Source organism: Hylobates moloch, unplaced genomic scaffold (genome assembly GCF_009828535.3).
Source record: "Hylobates moloch isolate HMO894 unplaced genomic scaffold, HMol_V3 SCAFFOLD_19, whole genome shotgun sequence".
Lineage (NCBI taxonomy): Eukaryota > Metazoa > Chordata > Mammalia > Primates > Hylobatidae > Hylobates > Hylobates moloch.
Window position 1 is genome coordinate 22,668,616 of NW_026652294.1, and position 20,220 is coordinate 22,688,835.

General features: G+C 52.0%; 1 protein-coding gene across 2 annotated transcripts; it reads right to left on the bottom strand.

Moving 5' to 3' along the window:
- Positions 1 to 3,736: 3,736 nt before the first annotated feature.
- On the bottom strand, positions 3,737 to 16,863 carry TOB2 (transducer of ERBB2, 2). Of its 2 annotated transcripts, none has more exons than XM_032138271.2 (2): positions 16,022 to 16,863; positions 3,737 to 6,525 (listed from the first exon to the last, which is right to left on the bottom strand). In XM_032138271.2, exon 2 carries the CDS (start codon positions 6,461 to 6,463, stop codon positions 5,429 to 5,431), a length of 1,035 nt encoding a protein of 344 aa, XP_031994162.1. In that variant the 5' UTR covers positions 6,464 to 6,525; positions 16,022 to 16,863; the 3' UTR covers positions 3,737 to 5,428. The 2 variants fall into 2 exon arrangements, with proteins under 2 accessions (XP_031994162.1, XP_031994163.1); XM_032138272.2 differs by having other exon boundaries at positions 16,018 to 16,863.
- Between the last annotated feature and the right edge of the window lie 3,357 nt (positions 16,864 to 20,220).

Sequence of the window (20,220 nt, forward strand, 5' to 3'; positions counted from 1 at the left end):
TTTAGCGATCCTCCTACCTCAGCCTCCAGAGTAGCTAGGACACAGGCATGCGCCACCACACTCAGCGAATTTTTTAATTTTTTGTAGAGATCGGGTCTTCTTCTATTGCCTAGGGCTAATGTTGGACTGCTGGGCTCAAGAGATCCTCTTGCCTTGGCCTCCCAACATGTTGGGATTACAGGCATGAACTACAGCACCTGGCCCATACTCTGTCTTCACCTCCTCTGAGAAGGCTTCCTCAGTCTCTGGCTCTCAGGTCGCCTGTGCATACCTGTCCTGAAACTGCTTTCCCACCTGTGTTCCCAGGGCAGATAGTGGATGCCCATGGATCGTTTGTCAAAGGAATAAATTAGCCTTTTTTGGAGGAACTGTCTACTAGAATATTCTTTCTGCCCCTGCATCCCTTTACCCCTCTAAGTCTCCCCATCCACCTCTTCAGAGCCAGTGAGCGTTTGCTGAATAAATAGAGGCATGAATGTCTGAATGAGTGATTTCTGTCTATGCCATGGAGAATTTGGGTTTCTTTTCAAATATGTAGTGTCTATACCTTCAGAGGGATGGGCCAGGCCAGGAAGGTGAGTCTCGGCTTCTGAGCTAGGTCTCGCCCAGGACCTTCCACTGACAGCATGACAGGGAGTGGGAGCAGGCACCTGCCGTGTCAGGACCTGTGTCTACATGAAATAGGAATGAGCAGGTGAAGGCCATCCTGCCCCTGCCGTGGTGCCCAAGGTTGGGTGGTCAGCCCATACACAGGGATACAGGGACAAGGTGGGCTTCTCCCTGGCAGGACGGAAAAAAGTGAAACCCCTGCAAATGACCCTGTGTCTGGCAGGCCAGGGCCTTGTTATCCTGGATGGGTCCTCCCTCTGCTCAACAGGCCCTGCAGAGGGGAAGTGGCCCATGGAGGGGCTGGACATCAGGCCTCCTGCAACCTGTCCAGAGGTTGGATGTTTGTCCTGGGACCTTCCAGTTCACAAACTTGGTTGGGGAGTACTCAGCGTTGCCTGTTTGGGGAGTGAGGGGCCTGAGGAGGCCCCTTACCCCACTGATACCCCAGAACTGTTTGCCCCCTACCCCAGCCCAGTGGTGGCAGTAGAGGTGGCAAGGTCATCCCCTGCCAATCTTAACCTGTATCACTCTTCTATAGCAGTTGTAATTGTATCAAACGCATGTGAGACGTCAACTCTGGGAAGGCAGACACTGTCTGATTTATTCTCCAGTGGACAAGAACTGACACTGCCCAGTATCACTTGGATCAATAAATGAAAAAATCAGACACGAGTCAAAATCTTTACCACTTACTAGTTTTGTGAATCTAGGGTAATCTAAGTTGGAGCCTATTTCTTGTTTGTTTCTTTAAGACGGAGTCTTGCTCTGTCACCCAGGCTGGAGTGCAATGGCGCGATCTCTGCTCACTGCAACCTCCGCCTCCCGGGTTCAAGAGATTCTAGTGCCTCAGCCTTCCAAGTAGCTGGGATTATAGGCGCTTGCCACCACACCCAGCTAATTTTTGTGTTTGTGTGTTTATTTTGTTTAGTAGAGACGGGGTTTCATCATGTTGGCCAGGCTATTCTCAAACTCCTGACCTCGAGTGATCCGCCTGCCTCGGCCTCCCAAAGTGCTGGGATTACAGATGTGAACCACCGCACCCAGCCTATTTCTTAACTGCAAAATGGAGACAATCCCTGTGAGGATGAACAATCCCTGTGAAAATTCAACAGGATGAGGAATGGTGGCTCACATCTGTAATCCCAGCACTTTTGAGAGGGAGGCCAAGGTGGGAGGATTGCTTAATCCTAGGAGTTCAAGATCCTGTCCAATTAAAAAAAAGAAAAAAAAACAACCAAATAATTTCACAAATATTCTGAGCTCCCTTCAGCCCAGGGGCCTTGCCAGTTTCTGACATGAGGTGCACACTGGTGGGAGACCGTATAGAGAGATTTTGTTTCTCTCCTAGATGGGCAGCATTGATAGGCACAGGCCCTGGGAAGGGGAAAATATGGCCTGGGGCACTGGGAGATGGCAGAGCTCCTAAGGAAATCGGCCACTGGCACAACGGTGGCTTTCTGTAGGCTGGGCTGTCTTACTCTTAGGGCAGCTCCGAAATTGTCTAGCCCAAGAAAAGGGTTGAGAATCCAAGCACCAGGCTTTTGGATGGAACCTGGCTTAGGCGAGCTGTTCTCATCCTTGCCCACATCTAAGGATCTAGTACTAAGGATCAAGTACTAGATCTAGAGTAGGCTGGAGGCTGTCCCCTCTCTCCTCCCCCCAGGAATAGACAATTCCTAAAGAGCCATGAAGTACCCTGTTCTCCAGGCTCTGCTGCCACCACCAACTGGCTAAGGGAACTGGAGCAGTTCCTAACTTCATGGAACCTGTTTCCAGTCTAGAAAAGCATCTGGGGTAGCAAGCACAGTGATGTATCCTGTGTTGATGGGATGGATAGGTGGTCAAGAAGGGGCACCAGGACAGCTATGTCCATCCGAGGCTGTCACTGTAAGAAGGACCAATCGTTTCTTGGAGTCTGTAAGGGCTGGGCCACTCCCATTCCCTCCATCCCAAAAGGGATGCTAGAAATCAAGCAAGCCAGGAGCAGGCAGAAGGCTATTATGTATCATGCTTTTAATACAAACTTAAAAAAATCTGGAACAATAGAAACTGTACAGATTTGATCAATCTTTTTGTTTTGTTTTTAAACTAAAATCTCTAAACACACCAATGTCCCATTCCAAAATATTGCACAACATTCTGAATACAAAACCCTTGATTGTATTCCTCCTTCACTAAAGAAAAAAGTTCATGACCCTGCTCCCCGGGCTCCTCTCCAGGCTTGCCTCAATGCCCCCTTCCCATCCCTAGGGAGAAAACTAGAGAATCTATAACTCACTGCACTGAGAAAAAGACATCATTCTGGACTAACAGTTTCCATTCTTCAGAAGATAATCCACCTTTTGATTTGTTCCTGGGAAAGAGGGATAGATAGAGGATGGGGAAAGGGGAGAAAAGGTTTTATTTCTCCTCTTTTTTTTTAAAGTTTGTTTTTCCTGAAAAAATATGTTTCTCTCATCTTTTTAAGAAAAAATCTTGAAAAGAAAAAAATTGTTTTTTTACGTTAGAAATATACATATATTATATATACCTCTTTCTTACATTTTACAAATGTAGCAAATTATTCAATACAAACGGACACCAAAAAATGTAAAAAATAAAAAAAAGTTTTCCTATGAAACCAGGTAAATTAGTGCAGATTTCTGTTTTTGTTTTCTTAAAAAAAATAAAATTAAGCAAAAATGCCTAGATTTGAGACAAGACAGACTGAACTGGGCCCAAGAGCCCAGCATTGGAGCCATGCTCCTGAACACACATTTTTCTTCGTTATTTCAAAAGACACAAAGGAGTTGGTCTCCCCTCTCTCCCTACATGTGAGAAACAAGCCGACCTGGTGTGGGTGGGTGCCTGTGTGTGTGGATGGGAGGAGGGCTAGAAGGGGACGTAAGGCAGCATCCAACCTTTCCCAGAGAGAAGCTATCTGCTGGGCCTGTCACCTGTGTGGGAGCCGAGGATGAGGGAAAGGGTGGCCCAGACTGGGCTGGCCCCTGAGAAGTCTAGGGGAACAGATGGTGCTGGGCTGAGAAGCCAGGACATTGCCTGCAGGGGGAGGTAGAGCTGGTGCCTACTGCAGGGAGAGGAGGCTGGCAGTGCCGGCCTGGGCTGGACCCACTGCCATAGCAGTTGCCTACTTGGGGTCCCTGGGTAGGATGGAGTGGGTGGGGTGCCAGGGGCTTTGGTGCTTTCTGGTGATAGGACCCTGATGCCAAGTGCCCACTTTGCAAAGAAGAAAAAGTTCATGACCCTGCTCCCTTGGCTCCTGTCCATGCTTGCCTGGCCTCCTAGGGTTGGAGGAACAAGCCCTCTCCTGGCAGAGGCAGGACAGCAAGCGCTCTCCTATGATCCAATACATCAGGCGGGAGCGCTGAGTCCATCAGGACACCACTCCTCGCAGCATCAAGGTCCAGTGGGGTTGGGTCAGGGCAGTGAGAAGGGGTGGCAAGAGGTACCAAGAAGCTCTCAACCAGGCAGGGGCACAAATGCACTCAACATCTCCAAACTAAGAGACCCCAAAGTCTCAACTCCAGGCTCAGGGCTGCCCACACACAGACACTAACTCTAAAACCCACCCTGTCTCCCTGCCCACCCCCAAGCTGCTCAGGTGAGCAGCTCCTGCTGGACTAAGGCCAAACAACAGGAGGGTTGAAGTCCAGGGACTTCTCATAGGCATCAGAGGCTTGGGTATTCCCTGTGCCCTTCAGAGCTAACTTATTATTTTTTTGGTCAAAAACAAAAGTGCAGATCCTTCCACAGTCTGCAAACCAGTTCCTTCTGCAGTGTTTTCCTCTGGGAGTGTCTTGGGCTCAGCCACAGCGGTGTCACCCCACCACGCACACTGCCCTGCAAAAGGACTGCCAATACCCCCAGCCCATTCCCCAGCCTCACATATAAATAAGCACTTGCTGCAACCCAGAATCACATCCAGAAGGGAAGTTTCACATGGCTTGGAATCCTTTAAAAAAGGACAGCAAACCACACACACACACACACACACACACACACACACACCTCCCTACCCACAACCTCCAGCCTGGGGAAGAAGGGGGTGCATGAGGGAAAGAAAGGCCATACACATCAATGGCCAGGGCCATGATGATGGTCTGGGCCTAAAGGGAATGGTGGGGTGGGGCCATAGGACAGAGATGAAAGGAGTTTCACTAGACGAAGTGCTAATCTCCCTGTAGTCACAGACATCAGCTCTAGGGGGAGGGTGTCAAGTGGCCAGCCAGCAGCTCCCTGTGGCCCAGACCTGAAAGGGAGTGGGGACTGGGGTCAGACCTATTCAGGTGGCAGGGCCCGAGTAGGCCTGCTGAGGTTGGATGGCTTTGAGTGTGAGGACAGCTGGGTGACAAAGGCAGTGACACGGGCCAGCCTCTCCCTGTTCCAGGGAGGGTTAGGCTCCAGCTGCAGCTCTTTCTTCCCTGTGAGCTTGGACACATCAATCCTAAACTAGGAGTGTGAAGGAGGAAGGGAGGAGCAGGGAGCAGCAGTTCACATCTGGACCATTCTTAGCACAGGAAGCCACTCATTAAAGATGTTATATAGAAAACTACATGTAAGAAAAAAAAAGAAAAAGAAATATAAAACCCAAACCAACCAAATAAATCACAGGCCGGTGGGCGAGCGGTAAGGGGTGAGTGAAACACACTTGGGTGCTTTGTGGGCCCCTCCCATTCCGTGCCTGGGCTGGATTTTTCTAGAAGTAAGAGTGAGAAGATTGAAAATCTTTTTGTACATTTTTCTTTTCCTCTTTTTTTTGGCCTTTCCTTTCTCTTTTCTATGGTCTTGGGTGCTCCTGGCCCCACGGGCAGGTAGATGGTCAGTTGGCCAGCACCACAGGCTGGAACGGCTGGCTGGGATACTGCATGGTGTTCAGGTTGTAGCTGAGGCCTTCCACAAAAGGTGTCTTCTCCAGGAAGAGGCTGTTGGCACCACCTCCAAATACCTGGGCCATGTCAAAGCTGCTGCTGTTGCAGGTGCCAGCCCCACTGCCTCCAAACGGGCCTGGGGTGCCACTGCCCTGGCCATCAGCCGCATCAAAGAAGAGGCTGGGTGAGCCACCACCGTTGTACACGAACTCCTTGGCATTGGGTGAGAGCTGGGACTGAGGGGCCGGGTTGGCTGTGATGAAGTTCAGTGAATGCATAGACAGAGAGAGGCTCTTGTGCTTCAGCAGGCTGTTGGTGGGTGAGCGGGCCATGCGAGGCTGCTGTGGTGGCTGCTGGCCACCCGCCCCACTGCTGGCTACACCCCCACCACTTGCTGCCCCGCCCCCCTTCTTCATCTTAGTGGAGCCAAATTTGGTGGCAGCAAAGGAAGCGGTGGTGAAGGTGATGGGCTGAGCGGAGCGGGGAATGAAGGTAGGGCTGGGTGACTGGCCAAAGGATGGCGATGGGGAGTTGGACAGGGAGCTGTCCTGGCTGCCAATGGGCACGAACACCTGGGCGTCAGGGTTGAAGCTGCTCTTGATCTCCTTGTCCAGCTCTGGGGCACCGCAGCCCTCACTGTCATCCAGGTACAGCACTTTCACAGCTCCCTTCTCACCAATCTGGTAGGACACCTCAAAGGGATCAATCCAGACACTCAGCTCCTCAGGCACATTGGCCCGCACATCTTCCACCGCCAGGCCACTCCGCTTGGCGGCCAGCTCCACCACAGGGTCCACCACCTCCCCAATGTGAACACAGCGGAAGCCAGAGCCTTTCAGTGGCTTCTCAGGGTACCAGTGGCCTTCATATTTCTTTTTCAAAAGCCGCTCTAACTCCTCCCCAAACAGGTCTGCCCGGCGCCGGGGCAGCTTGTTGTACAAGTAGGAGATGATGAAGTTCAGGGCCACTTTGATCTCTAGCTGCATGGTCCTTTCCTAGGCAGATAATCACCACAGGGCACGTGTACAGCCTTGCGCTCCAGACGGCTCTGGGAAATGAGAGGCACCATGAGAAAATATGCAGAAAGTTGGTGGTGACCAACAGCTAGGGATAGACAGAAAAGCACCAACTTGGGATCACACAGAACCAGGAGCCTCTTTCTGCCCCACCAGTGCTAATGTCTGACTGTGGGCCCTAGTTTCCTCATTAGTAACATGAGGCCATCATGAAGTTAAGTTAGTTCAAGGATATAAACTGCCTCACAATGTACCTGGCAATTAAAAGGTAATTGATAAAGTTAGCTACTATTGGCCAGGTGCGGTGGCTCACGCCTGTGTAAGCCCAGCACTTTGGGAGTTTGAGGCAGGTAGATCACGAGGTCAAGAGATCGAGACCATCCTGGCCAACATGGTGAAGCCCCATCTCTACTAAAAATACAAAAATTAGCTGGGCATAGTGGCGCATGCCTGTAGTCCCAGCTACTTGGGAGGCTGAGGCAGGAGAATCGCTTCAACCCAGGAGGCAGAGGTTGCAGTGAGCCGAGATCACGCCACTGCACTCCAGCCTGGCGACAGAGCGAGACTCCATCTCAAAAAAAAAAAAAAAAAAAAAAGCTACTATTTTAAAGTAATTCTAAAGAAATAGGGAAGCTGTGTTTTCCACCATCTTGAGAATTCAGGTCACTGTATGAATGACACTAAAAAAATAAAGTCCCCAAATCACGTGAAGAAGAGAAGGCTCTTGCTGTCTCCGTAATATCTTGGTGAAGTCGTGCCCCCAAACTGTCACAGACTAAGATGTAAGTTTAAAATATTTGGTTGTTGTCCTTAAATGAAAAGGGATACAGGTCACTGAACAGAAAGAGCACTGCCAACTCTTCACTGGGGGCTGGACTCCAGTCACATCCATCTGTCATCATGGGCCCCATGGGTGTATATGCTGTCTGGTTCAGTCTGGGTTTGCAGAACTGATTTAAGAACTCCGGCCGGGTGCGGTGGCTCATGCCTGTAATCCCAGCACTTTAGGAGGCCGAGGCGGGTGGATCACCTGAGGTCAGGAGTTCGAGACCAGCCTGACCAACGTGGAGAAACCCTATCTCTACTAGGCTGGGTGCAGTGGCTCACGCTTGTAATCCCAGCACTTTGGGAGGCCGAGGCGGGTGGATCACGAGGTCAGGAGATCGAGACCACGGTGAAACCCCGCCTCTACTAAAAATGCAAAAAATTAGCCGGGCGTGGTGGCGGGCGCCTGTAGTCCCAGCTACTCTGGAGAGGCTGAGGCAGGAGAATGGCGTGACCCTGAGAGGCGGAGCTTGCAGTGAGCTGAGATCGCACCACTGCACTCCAGCCTGGGTGCCTGGGTGACAGAGTGAGACTCCGTCTCAAAAAAAAAAAAAAAAAAAGAAAAGAAACCCTATCTCTACTAAAAATACAAAAAATTAGCCGAGCGTGGTGGTGCATGCCTGTAATCCCAGCTACTCGGGAGCCTGAGGTAGGAGAATCACTTGAACCCAGGAGGCGGAGGTTGTGGCGAGCCGAGATCGCGCCATTGTACTCCATCCTGGGCGACGAGAGCGAAACTCCGTCTCAAAAACAAAACAAAACAAAAAAGAGTAAGACAAGAGCATGAGCCCCAGGAAAAAGGCAAGACCTGTCACAATCAGAGATGTGGACCAACAAGGGAACTGCTGACTGGGGGCTGCCACAGGGAAGCAGAGAAAAGGAGAGGGAATCTCTGTAGTTTCTGGTGAGAGTGTAAGTGATGAGGGTGGCAGAGGAAAGAAATTTTCCATCACCCTGCAGCCTCCAGCAGGGACCCATCATCACTCAGTCTCCCAGGGACTGTCTGACCACCTGTGCTCGGCAGCAGATCAGATTTATCAAGTGTTTTGAGATCCCTGGAGAGAAGGCAGCCCAAGATAAACATCAGATTGTTATTTTGGGATTCTCTCACAGCCAGATCCCACTGAGGTCAAAAAGGTTTATTTCCTCGGCCTGGGCCAGCCTCATGTCTCAGGATCTGTGAGATCCTGAGAGCCAGTGATCCTAATCTCATTTTCTCCAAAAGGGCAGCTCTGGGGCTCATGATGGGGGAGAAACTGAACTGAAAGAGCCATCTCTGAGGGGAGGCAGAGCCAGAACATGTTCCTAGCCGGACCTCTGGGCAAGGCTGTGCTGCTGAGCTAAGCACAGAGACATGACTGCTCCATGAACTGTCAAGGGCATCTTCTGTCCTGTGAAAGACTCGGGGCTGGATTTTGATTCAGATCCTTTCTGGATCCAGCTTGAAGTATCCAGGTGCTAATTTCAGGCTTGGGGATTTTGAGTTTTCTAAACACTTGCCCCAACACATTTCCCTGTAATTCTCAGGCCTGGGCCCATGGCTCTTAAGGGGCATTTAATTTAACGTATGTATGTATGTATGTAGAGACTGAGTCTCATTCTATTGCCCAGGCTGGACTGCAGTGGCGCGATCTTGGCTCACTGCAACCTCCACCTCCCAGGTTCAAGTGACTCTTGTGCCTCGGCCTCCTGAATAGCTGGGACTATAGGTGCCCGCCACCACGCCTGGCTAGTTTTTGTGCTTTTAGTGGAGATGGGGTTTCAACATGTTGGCCAGGCTGGTCTCAAACTCCTAACCTAAAGTGATCTGCCTGCCTTGGCCTCCCAAAGTGCTGGGATTACAGGCATGAGCCAACACACGCGGCCTTAAGGGGCATTTTTGGGACTAAATCCTCAGAAAAAGACTTCTGGGGTGAATGTATCAGAGAAGACTCACTGAGTCAATCTGGAGCAGCATGACAGTGGCTAAATCTAGTTAACTCTCATTTCAGTTCTGAGGAACAGAGAAGGTCACATGGGAGTCAGCAGAGGTACCACAACTATGCCTCTCCCAAACCCTCCACAAGAACACTTATAACTCAGAATACCCTGGTTTCCCTCTTTTCCCAGCCTCCAACACAGACTTCATCTCTAAGTTTCTTCAAATGTCTATTTTTTTCTTTTTCTTTCTTTTTTTTTTTTTTTTGAGACGGAGTCTCGCTCTGTCACCCAGGCCGTAGTGCAATGGCACGGTCTCGGCTCACTGCAACCTCTGCCTCCGAAGTAGCTAGGATTACAGGCATGCACCACCACGCCTGGCTAATTGTGTTTTTTTGTTTTGTTTTGTTTTTTTTAGTAGAGACGGGGTTTCCCCATGTTGGCCAGGATGGTCTCAACTGCTGACTTCTTGATCCGCCCACCTCGGCCTCCCAAAGTGCTGGGATTACAGGCGTGAGCCACCACACCTGGCCTCTTTTTCTTTTTTTGAGACAGGGTCTCACTCTGTCACCCAGGCTAGGGTGCAGTGGCAGGATCACAGCTCACTGCAGCCTCCACCTCCTTGGGCTCAGGTGATCCTCCCACTTCAGCCTCCAAGTAGCTGGGACTACAGGCATGCACCACCACACCTGGCTTTTTTTTTTTTTTTGAGATGAAGTCATACTCTGTCACCCAGGCTGGAGTGCAGTGGCATGATCTCGACTCACTGCAACCTCTGCTTCCTGTGTTCAAGCAATTCTCCCACCTCAGCCTACTGAGTAGCCGGGATTACAGGCGTGCATCACCACACCCAGCTATTTTTTGTATTTTTAGTACACATGGGGTTTCATCACGTTGGCCAGGCTGCTCTTGAACTCCTGGCCTCAAGTGATCCACCTGCTTCAGCCTCCCAAAGTGGTAGGATTACAGGCCTGAACCACCATGTCCAGCCTCATTTTTTTTTTTTTTTTTGTATTTTTATGTAGAGATGGGGTTTCGCCATGTCGCCCAGGCTGTTCTTGAACTCCTGTGCTCAAGTGATCCACGTGCCTCAGCCTCAAATGTCTATTAATGATCAATACAGACCAATTTCAGGGCTTTTTGGGTATAAAAAGTAAGAATAGTAGAGGCCGGGCACAGTGACTCACGCCTGTAATCCCAGCACTTTGGGAGGTTGTGGCAGGCGGATCACGAGGTCAGGAGATCGAGACCATCCTAGCTAACACGGTGAAACCCCATCTCTATAAAAATACAAAAATTGTCCAGGCGTGGTGGCACGCATCTGTAGTCCCAGCTACTCGGGAGGCTGAGGCAGGAGAATCGCTTGAACCCAGGAGGCGGAGGTTGTAGTGAGCTGAGATCGTGCCATTGCACTCCAGCCTGGGTGACACAGCAAGACTCTACCTCAAAAAAAAAAAAAAAAAAAAAGTAAGAATAGTAGAAAGAATAAAGGGCTTTCTGTTTATGAGGATCAGGCTCATCAGCAGATACAAAACTACTCACCAGAACCATGAGCCTTCTCTCAGGAACAGAGGTCTGAAGGGCCACATGGTCCACGGAGGTGTCCAACAAGGAGCAGACTAAAATGTTGTGAAGAGCCAGGTGTGGTGGCTCACACCTGTAATCCCAGCACTTCGGGAGGCCGAGGCAGGTGGATCACTTGAGGCCAGGAATTCAAGACCAGCCTGGCCAACGTGGCGAAACCCCATCTCTACTAAAAACACAAAAATTAGCCGGGCATGGTGGCTTATGCCTGTAATCCCAGCACTTTGCGAGGCTGAGGCGGGCGGATCACAAGGTCAGGAGTTTGAGACCAGCCTGACCAACATGGTGAAACCCCGTCTCTACTAAAAATAAAAAATTAGCCAGGTGTGGTGGCACGTGCCTGTAACCTCAGCTACTCAGGAGGCTGAGGCAGGAGAATTGCTTGAACCCGGGAGGCAGAGGTTGCAGTGAGCCAAGATCACGCCACTGTGCTCCAGACTCGGCAACAGAGTGATCAAAAAAAAAAAAAAAAAAAAACCCACAAAAATTAGCCAGGCATGGTTGCGGGTGCCTATAATCCCACTACTCCAGAGGCTGAGGCAAGAGAATTGCTTGAACCTGGGAGGCAGAGGTTGCAGTAAGCCGAGATCATGCCACTGGACTCCAGTCTGAATGACAAAGTGAGAGAAATTCTGCCTCAATAAAAAAAAAGAAAAAAAAAGTTGTGAGGAAAGTTGATACTGGTTCCCTAGAATGGAACCTGTTATTAAAGACAGTGTTTCCAAAGTATTTTTGAAATCTAAAACAGACTGAAGTCAACATATGATACTTCTCCCAAGGTACTGCATGGCCTCTTAAAATGCACCTCTTGGTATTTCCACTGACAGCAAAGGGCTTCTACACCTTTCTAGGCCTCCTCAAACCTGGCTGCATAATTGCCTTCCAAGTTAACCACTCCTGAACAGTTTGGCCTCAAAATGAGAGCATTTTAAATGCAGGCCAAAGTCATTGGGAAATAAGCCTCCCACCCCAAAATACAATAGAACCACTGTCATCAGCCCTGCCTAGCTAACCATTTTCTGCAGCGTAAGCAACTAAAGCTGCACACCAATTTATACCTCAGTGATGTTGCCGCACAAATAAGGAAGCATATAATGCCACCTTTGCCTCTTTAATTAGAGAACAGGCTGGACCAGATGGCTGTGGGGTGGAACCTTACAAAAATGATGGACAACCAGAATGAGATTTTCTGCTCTATCAGCTCAGGCTCTAATTTTGACTGCAAGAAGCTTATGGAGCAGAGGATTAAAGCACTGGTGCTGGCTTGTCTTTAGCTAAAGATAGGAGTGGCCGGCCGGGCGCGGTGGCTCACGCTTGTAATCCCAGCACTTTGGGAGGCCGAGGCGGGCGGATCACCAGGTCAGGAGATCGAGACCACGGTGAAACCCCGTCTTTACTAAAAATACAAAAAAATTAGCCGGGCGTGGTGGTGGGCGCCTGTAGTCCCAGCTACTCAGGAGGCTGAGGCAGGAGAATGGCGTGAACCCAGGAGGCGGAGCTTGCAGTGAGCCGAGATCGCGCCACTGCACTCCAGCTGGGTGACAGAGCGAGACTCCGTCTCAAAAAAAAAAAAAAAAGATAGGAGTGGCCATTCAGAGGAGTTTGTTCATTTTTTAAAAAGCTATGAACAAATTCTAGAGCTTATATATAAAATATTTATGGAAGTATGGTAAGATTAGAAAGCTTAGAAATAACTACCTGTCAATAAAGGGAACAAGTAAAGGGATTCACTTAAGTGGCTGCAGAGGACACTAAGATCTTTTCCAACCCCAGTGTAGGCACAAATGGCCAAAAAGGGAGCAAGAAGAATAAAAATGGTGAGGTGTTTAACAACAGCAAAATCTCCCTTTTGTCAACCTATTAAAAAGGGCAAATATGAGAGCAAAATTCTGTCAAATTTCACTAAGAATCTTATCCTCACTTGTTTACTTCCAGCAGCAAAGTTAAACCTGGATTCTGATCCCTTGTGCTGACTTGTGTTTTAAAGAGTAGGTGCCTAGGAGAAAGATGACGGGGGAAGAAGTGGGGCGTGAAGCTCAAAAAAGTCTCAGTGCAGATTCCAGAGAGAACTTCTGATAAAAATGTGAGGAAGGTGTGCGTGTGTGTGCGCGCGCGCATGTGTCTGCCTGCTCTAATGTCAGAAGCGAAGGAAGATTTTTTTTTTCCCCCTCGAGACGGTCTTGCTCTGTAGCCCAGAGCTGGAGTGCAATGGCGCCATCTTGGCTCACTGCAACCTCCGCCTCCCAGGTTCAACCAATTCTCCCGCTTCAGCCTCCCGAGTAGCTGGGATTATAGGCACGCGGGACCACGCCCGGCTAATTTTTTGTATTTTTAGTAGAGACGGGCCTTCACCATGTTGGCCAGGATGGTCTCGAACTCTTGACCTCGTGGTCCGCTCGCCTCGGCCTCCCAAAGTGTTGGGATTACAGGCGTGAGCCACTGCCTAGCCTTAAGATTTTTTTTTTTTTTGAGACGGAGTCTCCGTCTTGTTGCCCAGGCTGGAGTGCAGTGGCACAATCTCGGCTCACTGCAACCTCCGCCTCCCGGGTTCAAGCAATTCTCCTGCCTCAGCCTCCCAAGTAACTGGGATTACAGGAATGCGCCACCACGCCCGGCTAATTTTATATTTTTAGTAGAGACGGGGTTTCTCCAAGTTGGTCAGGCTAGTCTCGAACTCCCGACCTCAGGTGATCTGCTGCCCGCCTCAGCCTCCCAAAGTGCTGGGACTACAGGCGTGAGCCACCGCACCCGGCCAGAAGGTATTTTAGAAAGAAAATTCTGTTTCAAAGAGGGAAAGGAGGGATAATGGTGATGGAATCCACTGAGCCCCAAACCCAAAAAGATACTCAGACACCTCTAAGCCTTAAATGTGCAAACTGTCCTACAGTGACGGACTACAGGACTCAACTGAGCGTGGAGGGGCCAGCAGGTGTCACAGACCGGGTGGATGTGAGTGCCCTGCCGCTGTCCGAGGAGTGAGAGCCAAAGGCAGGCAGCTCCTCTCCTTGGTGAGACACGGGATCCGCCCCAACTCGCTGGTCCCAGAGGCAGCGGCCCAGACAGGCGGGTGGGGATTGAAAGGCTTCCAGGACTGGTGCTGACTGACTGCACCACCGCGCCCAGTCTCTCATCATCTCCCCCTAGACACAGACCGGTCAACCTTAGGTCTGACAACAAGGCCTCTTCCGGCTAAGAAGACCCTTTCTAGGGCACTCCATGTTCCTCAGGAGCCAGGAAAACTCGACTCAACCCAAACGTAGGCGGAGAGGAGGGCGGTGAGGGCGCGCTCTGCACTCTGGGAATTGTAGTCCTCGAACGCCTCCGGACCAGGCGATAGCAAGAGTGACCTACTTTCCCTGCACACTACACTTCCCTGAGCACTTTGCGAAGGCCCAACTGGCCGCAATACGCATGCCCGGTAAGGGGAGCCGACCGAGGGTCGAAGAGCCCAGGAAAAGTTTCCGATGCACATGCGCGCTGAGGCGGGTCGGCGCCCCCCTCCCATCGCCTAATACATTGCATGTAGATTCTACCCAAAAGGCCTACTCCCCGTATTGTATGGCCCCACCACATCCTCTAGGCTTTACGAGAGCTTAATTTTCCCACCTTTCCCTTCATCGCCTCCCATTACTGTTGAAACTAGGATCTGCTTCTAATGAGTTTTTTTCTGGGTGAAGGGGGTGGGCTGGCTTAGATAAGGTCACGACCCCTTTCCCCCCACCCAATCTGAATTCCAGGGCCTGGGCCGTCCGTGTTGGGTTGCTGGATGGACGGTGGATTCAAAGGGAAACGGATCTTTTTCACTTAATGCTTAGCGGACTCGGCTCCAGCACCCCAACAGCCAGGAAAGGAAAGGCAGGAATCAAACTCAGTTCTCCCGTCCTCTCGGCCAAAGAAATTTCCAGTCAAGCTGTGGGGAGGCGCCAGGCCAAGGCTAGCAGGGCCCAAGCCTCACCCCATTTCTAATCCAAGTCTGAGTAACCAGATCCGGGAGAGGGAAATAGGAAAAGGTTCCCAGGCAGAGAAGAAAAAAACTGTACACCTGACACCTGAGCATCTTCTCATACTAAAATTCTGTGTGTCTCCTCCCATTGCAAGGTCTGCTTTACGACCAGACTTACCAGATCCTCGGCAAGCTCCCCTGCTGGGTGTTAAACCTCCTTAATCCTTCCTCCCACACAAGCTTCTTTCCCCCTGTGCTTCACGGAGGGAAGGGGGTAGAAGCCCAAGAAAGCAATAGGATTGTTTTTCTGCCGGAAAATCAGAGATGAAGGACCCATTCCCAGGGTACGGTGGGTAAGAAGGAGAAAAACACCGTTTAGATACGGAGTAGCACCAGAGACTGGCCTCCACTGGTCCCCAAGTTGAAGCTTCCTGTGTGGGGTTCTGGTTTCTCCTGGGGGAGGGAGAGGGCCTGCCGACTGTGCCTCCTCTCTGCACCCTCCTTCCCCTCCCAGATTTCTGGTGGTCAAGGGCACAGTTCATCTTCCGGACAGGAGGGGAAGGAGTTTGGGGGTAGGGCCCCACCTCGCAGGCACCTTACCAAGATAAGCAGAATCCACTCACTGGCATTGCTCTAAGGGTACTTTTTTCTGCCCAATTTTCCATTAAAACATTTAAGAGTATAAAGAGCTCAAGCCGAAACGGTGAACTCTGGCTCAGTGGCCCAAGGACAATCTCCACTGACCTGTCCCGTCGCCAAAGGGGGTGTCCAACCTCCACCCTTCAGGCTCCACAGAGCCAGAAATAGAGCCTATTAACAATTACCACCCCCCTTCCCTGCACACGGGAAAAGAAGCAGAAAAACAAGGCCTGGATCCCCTTCCTTGGATTTATTTAACGGTGGGGGGAGTTATGTTTCTTTGGAGAACAAGGAAGATCTAGCGAGTAGCTGGGATATAAAGAACTGGGGGAGGCGGGGAAGGGAGGAAATGCACCCCACCCAGGAGAGGGCCACTCTTGGAACTGGGAGAAAAACGAGCTCTTGGGCACCCCAGGAGCACAGATGGCGTGAGAAGAGGAGCAGGGGAAAGTGGGGTCTGGAGGGAAGCTGGATGGGGAAAGAAAATGCTGGCCAGGCGGGGAGGGAGCGGCAGCAACGTGGAGTCCAGCAAAGCGGGAGTGGGGCGGGGTGGGAGAGGTAATCCGGCCGGCTGGGTCTCGGGGCGGGCCCCCCGCCCGCACGCCCCCCAACTCACTCACTCGGGTCTCCGCGGCGGCGGGGCGCTCTGCCGGCCGCGGGGCGGCTTCTCCCTCCAGGGAGGTCCTGAGCGCGGGGCGGAGGTCGCTCTCCCTTTCTTCCCGGGCGTCGCCGGGCCGGGGGACTTAAGTCCTTTTCGTCGTTGAGGGTTGGGGGACGAAGCAGGGGGCTATGGACTATGACTCTCAATAATTTCTTTCAGCTCTTAGGAGGTCGGGCTCGGCGGCGGGGGGCCGGGGGGCCGGAGGGCGGGCGGGCGGCAACGACGTGGGGATGGCGGACCGGAGGGTGGTTCGTGTCGCGGAACGAAAGACGGTATGGGCTGTCGCCGGCAGGCGGTCCTGCCCTCCTGGCCCCGCGTCGCCCGAGCCACTAGCTTGCCTCCGCCAACAACCCGCAGCTTCCCGCGCCCCGGCCCGAAGTGAGCAAAGTCAATGAAAAGTTTCACCCTTAGCAACCCTGCGCACGGATCCGGCTTCCCCACCCCTGCGTGATGCGTCCCTCCGCCCTGCAGGGGCGGGGCCGGGGCCCGGCCGGGACTACTTCCCAGCCAGCCCCGCGCCTCAGCTCGCTGGTATCTCGCGGAGCAGCTCCCAGGCCTTTCTGTGCTCGCCGGTCCTGCGTCCGGCTCCCCGTCTTCCCTTTCCTGTCACAGCGCCGCGCCGCACCGCGCCGCACTCCTTTCCTTCATTCCCATACCACTGTCTGAACTTGTGCGCGTCGTGTGAGGTGTTCTCCCAGGGGCGCTCCGTGAGGGCCGGGGACCACCTGGGGCCGGGTTGCTCACGGGCCGGGCACAGTGTACTCTCCCTTTAGTTGTGTTTGGGGTACGAGTATCGCCGGGGAGGGGAGGGCGTCACCATGCCCTCCGGAAACCCCCCGCTGAGTCGTCCGCCCTGCACCTGCCTCGGAGCCCATGGTTCGGACGTTTGCCCGAGCCGTTTCCCGGGGCCTTCCCTCCAGCTCCGAGCGTGTGGCCGTGTCCGCGGCGATAGCGTCGCCCCGTTACGGCCTCTGCGGGAGGGGGAGTTGAGGGGACGACGCGGGCTCTGGAAACGTTTCGGACCCATTTCGGGTAGGCATGAGTCTTCCGAGCGCCTTGTGCTTCCTCGGGGGACTCAACGTCGAAAGAAAGGCGAGGGGGACTCTGGGGCCTGGGCCGCGCTGTGCGGGAGTAAGAGGAGCCGAGGACGAGGCCGACGGCCGTGAAACGAGCCGAACGCCACAAAGGACCATTCGCCTCACCGCCTGTGGCGCTCCTTTCCTTGCAGCCTGGAGGGCCGGCTCCGGCTCTGCGCAGGCGCGCGGGCGCAGCCCCTCTCCCAACTCTTGTTTGCTCTTTCTGGCCAGCGACCCCAGTGTGGGGCACGCGGGAGAGCCACATTTCTTCTAGTCACAGTCCCGCCGGCGTGGGATGGCCCCTGACCGTGCCACGGGCGCAGGGCTCGCACCCACTACGGCCCCTCGGGCGGCGGAGCGAGGCTCCGCGAACCTCGGACTGGGCGAGCCAGGCCCGCGCGCTGAGGCCCCCTCCGCCGGCTCTGGCCACGCGGGCTGCTCTGCCTCTTTGTGAGTGTGCGGGACACAGAGCCAGGGATAGGGAGGGCCGTGTTCTGCGGTCACAGGCAGACATGAGTGCCGGAAGATGCAGTCTGAAGCCCCCGAGGGACTATGAGTGAGGTCTTCTCCCCGGTCCCCCCTTAGATCGCCCATTTCCCAGTTCTCCCCTCCCGCCCACACCTTTTTTGTCATTCCAGACGGTTCCGGCCCAGGAGCAGCCGCCAACCCCACGTTGGGTGGCGAGATCCGAAAGTTTCCAGCTACGAACGGTTTGCTTTTTTTTTTCCTTGATCGCTTTTTTTGGCAAGGGCGGAGAGCACCAGTAGCGTGGGGGTTTAAATGCGCTTTCCCTGAATGCAACAGAGAAATGCCGGGCTGGAGGGCAAACTCCACCGGGACAGGGAGGCGGGAGAGAGCCTGAGCGCCTCCCCATCCCCCACACTCTGAGCGCCGCAACCCCGGGGGCACCTCCAGGGACTACTTGCCTTGTGCGTCAGCGAGTGACAGCGTCACACACACGCCCCCTCCCGCACAGCCCCGCTACACCCTCCCTTTCCTCCTCCCCTCCTCTCTTTTCTCCTAGCTCTTCCCACCAGGCAGAGAGGCTCAGCCGCCCAGAGCACTGAGAGCTAAAAATATAGCCAGCGTGTTAGCAACAGCCTTCCCATTGGTCGGGGGAAAGGGAGACTAGGTGTCTGATTGGGTTTAGGATCCAGCCGCTAAGACTGGGCCCTTGGGAGTGTGCGATTGCGCCAGCGGGCACGGCAAGGGATACTGGTATTTGTAGTCATTGATTAAGGCAGCCATAGAAATAGCTGGGTTTGCATCCCAGTTCGGCTACCTACTGTGTGATCTTGATTTAATGCAGCAAAACGCTTGACATCACCAAACCTCCGTTTCCTCATCTATAAAATGGAGCTCGTGTGGGGGATTAAATATGATACTGTATGTTAAGCCTGGCTCAAATCGTTGCTATTCTTAATTTAAAGATTAGTGTTTGGGCCAAATTGCCTCTGCATATCCTGCATATCCTGTGCTGAGTATGGTGTGCACTCTCCAATGTGAAACTTTTGACAATGGTAAAGGTGAAGGTGAGCTGAAGCGAGTTGTCCTACGGCATCTTAGGAGGAACAGCTGGAGTACATATAAGCAGTTAAAGGGTAGACGTCTTCTACCATTCCGGACAGGCTGAGGGAGGGCGGACTGAATCCTTAGAAGGAAGGCCATGAATTTCTGCGTGTTTGTGCGTTTAATAGAATCTCTTTTGCAACACTGGAAAGACATCAGCCCTGAGCAGCATCATTAGAATGAAATGAGAAATCCAGTCTCCTTGGTGGGAGCTCTGGGTAAAAGGTTAGCATATAAATAGGAAAAGATTAAATCGAGGGGAAAAAACGTAACCACCCTTCTCAACTGCTGATGTCTCCATTTATCATGTGGTGAGGAAGAAGTGTTTTTTTCCTTCCCAGTGTGTGATTACATCTTGCCAGGGCTTAATTGTGAGCTGAATGCCTACTCAGGCATTCCAGATTCCCCTCCCATTTTGAATAATCGTATGTTGAAAGGCATGCACCGTGCTTGCAAAATGGTGAGCTCTATGAGCAAGCAAGTGAGGCAGGGAGAAGGTGGGGGCACATCTCCTGTCTGAGAGTAAGCAAGATGTGGCGCCATGACAAGTCAGGCTGGTCATAATTGGCCCCAGTTAAGTCGCATAGATGCGTCACCCTTTCGTACACACTCCAGGGCAAGAAATTTTGTATTGTTTCTTTGAAGTTATCCAAGAAAATAGTTCCTCAATTTGTTTTCTTCAGCAGGTGCAAAGACAGAAACTGGCTTTGGGGAAGCGTGGTTGCCTACTTAAGAAAAATGATTTTTAAAAATTTTTATTTATTATTTGTTTATTATTTATTTTGAGACGGAGTCTTGCTCTGTTGCCCAGGCTGGAGTGCAGTGGCATGATCTCGGCTCACTGCAACCTCCAGCTCCTGGTTTCAAGTGATTGCCCTGCCTCAGCCTCCCGAGTAGCTGGGATTAGAGGCATGTACCACCACACCTGTTTTTTTTTTTTTTTTTTTTTTTTGAGACGGAGTCTCGCTCTGTCGCCCAGGCTAGAGTGCAGTGGCGCGATCTCGGCTCACTGCCAGCTCCACCTCCCGGATTCACGCCATTCTCCTGCCTCAGCCTCCGGAGTAGCTGGGACTACAGGCGCCCGCTACCACACCTGGCTTATTTTTTGTATTTTTAGTAGAGACAGCGTTTCACCGTGTTAGCCAAGCTGGTCTCCATCTCCTGACCTCGTGATCCACCTGCCTTGGCCTCCCGAAGTGCTGGGATTACAGGAATAAGCCACCATGTCCAGCTGACAAATGATTTTTTATATATTCACCAATACTGTGAAGTCTAGTAAACAAGGTAAGTAAACAAACCTGTCTTGCTAAGATGCTAAAACGCAGTGTTCAAAGAAAGTAACATTTTAGCTTTGGTGGTGTCAACAGGCCACTCGGGACAGAGCTGATAAGGAATTGAGTGACTGGGAACAGGTGGAAATAATCAGAGTCTTTTAAGACAGGAAAATTCCAAGCAAGGCAAAGAATCTTTTCCTTCTATGTCCTTGTTTCTTCTTTTTTTTTTTTTTTTTTTT

What these genes read in the sequence shown, in the direction of transcription:
- TOB2 (XM_032138271.2), bottom strand. Translation starts at nt 6,463, where the DNA reads ATGCAGCTAGAGATCAAAGTGGCCCTGAACTTCATCATCTCCTACTTG.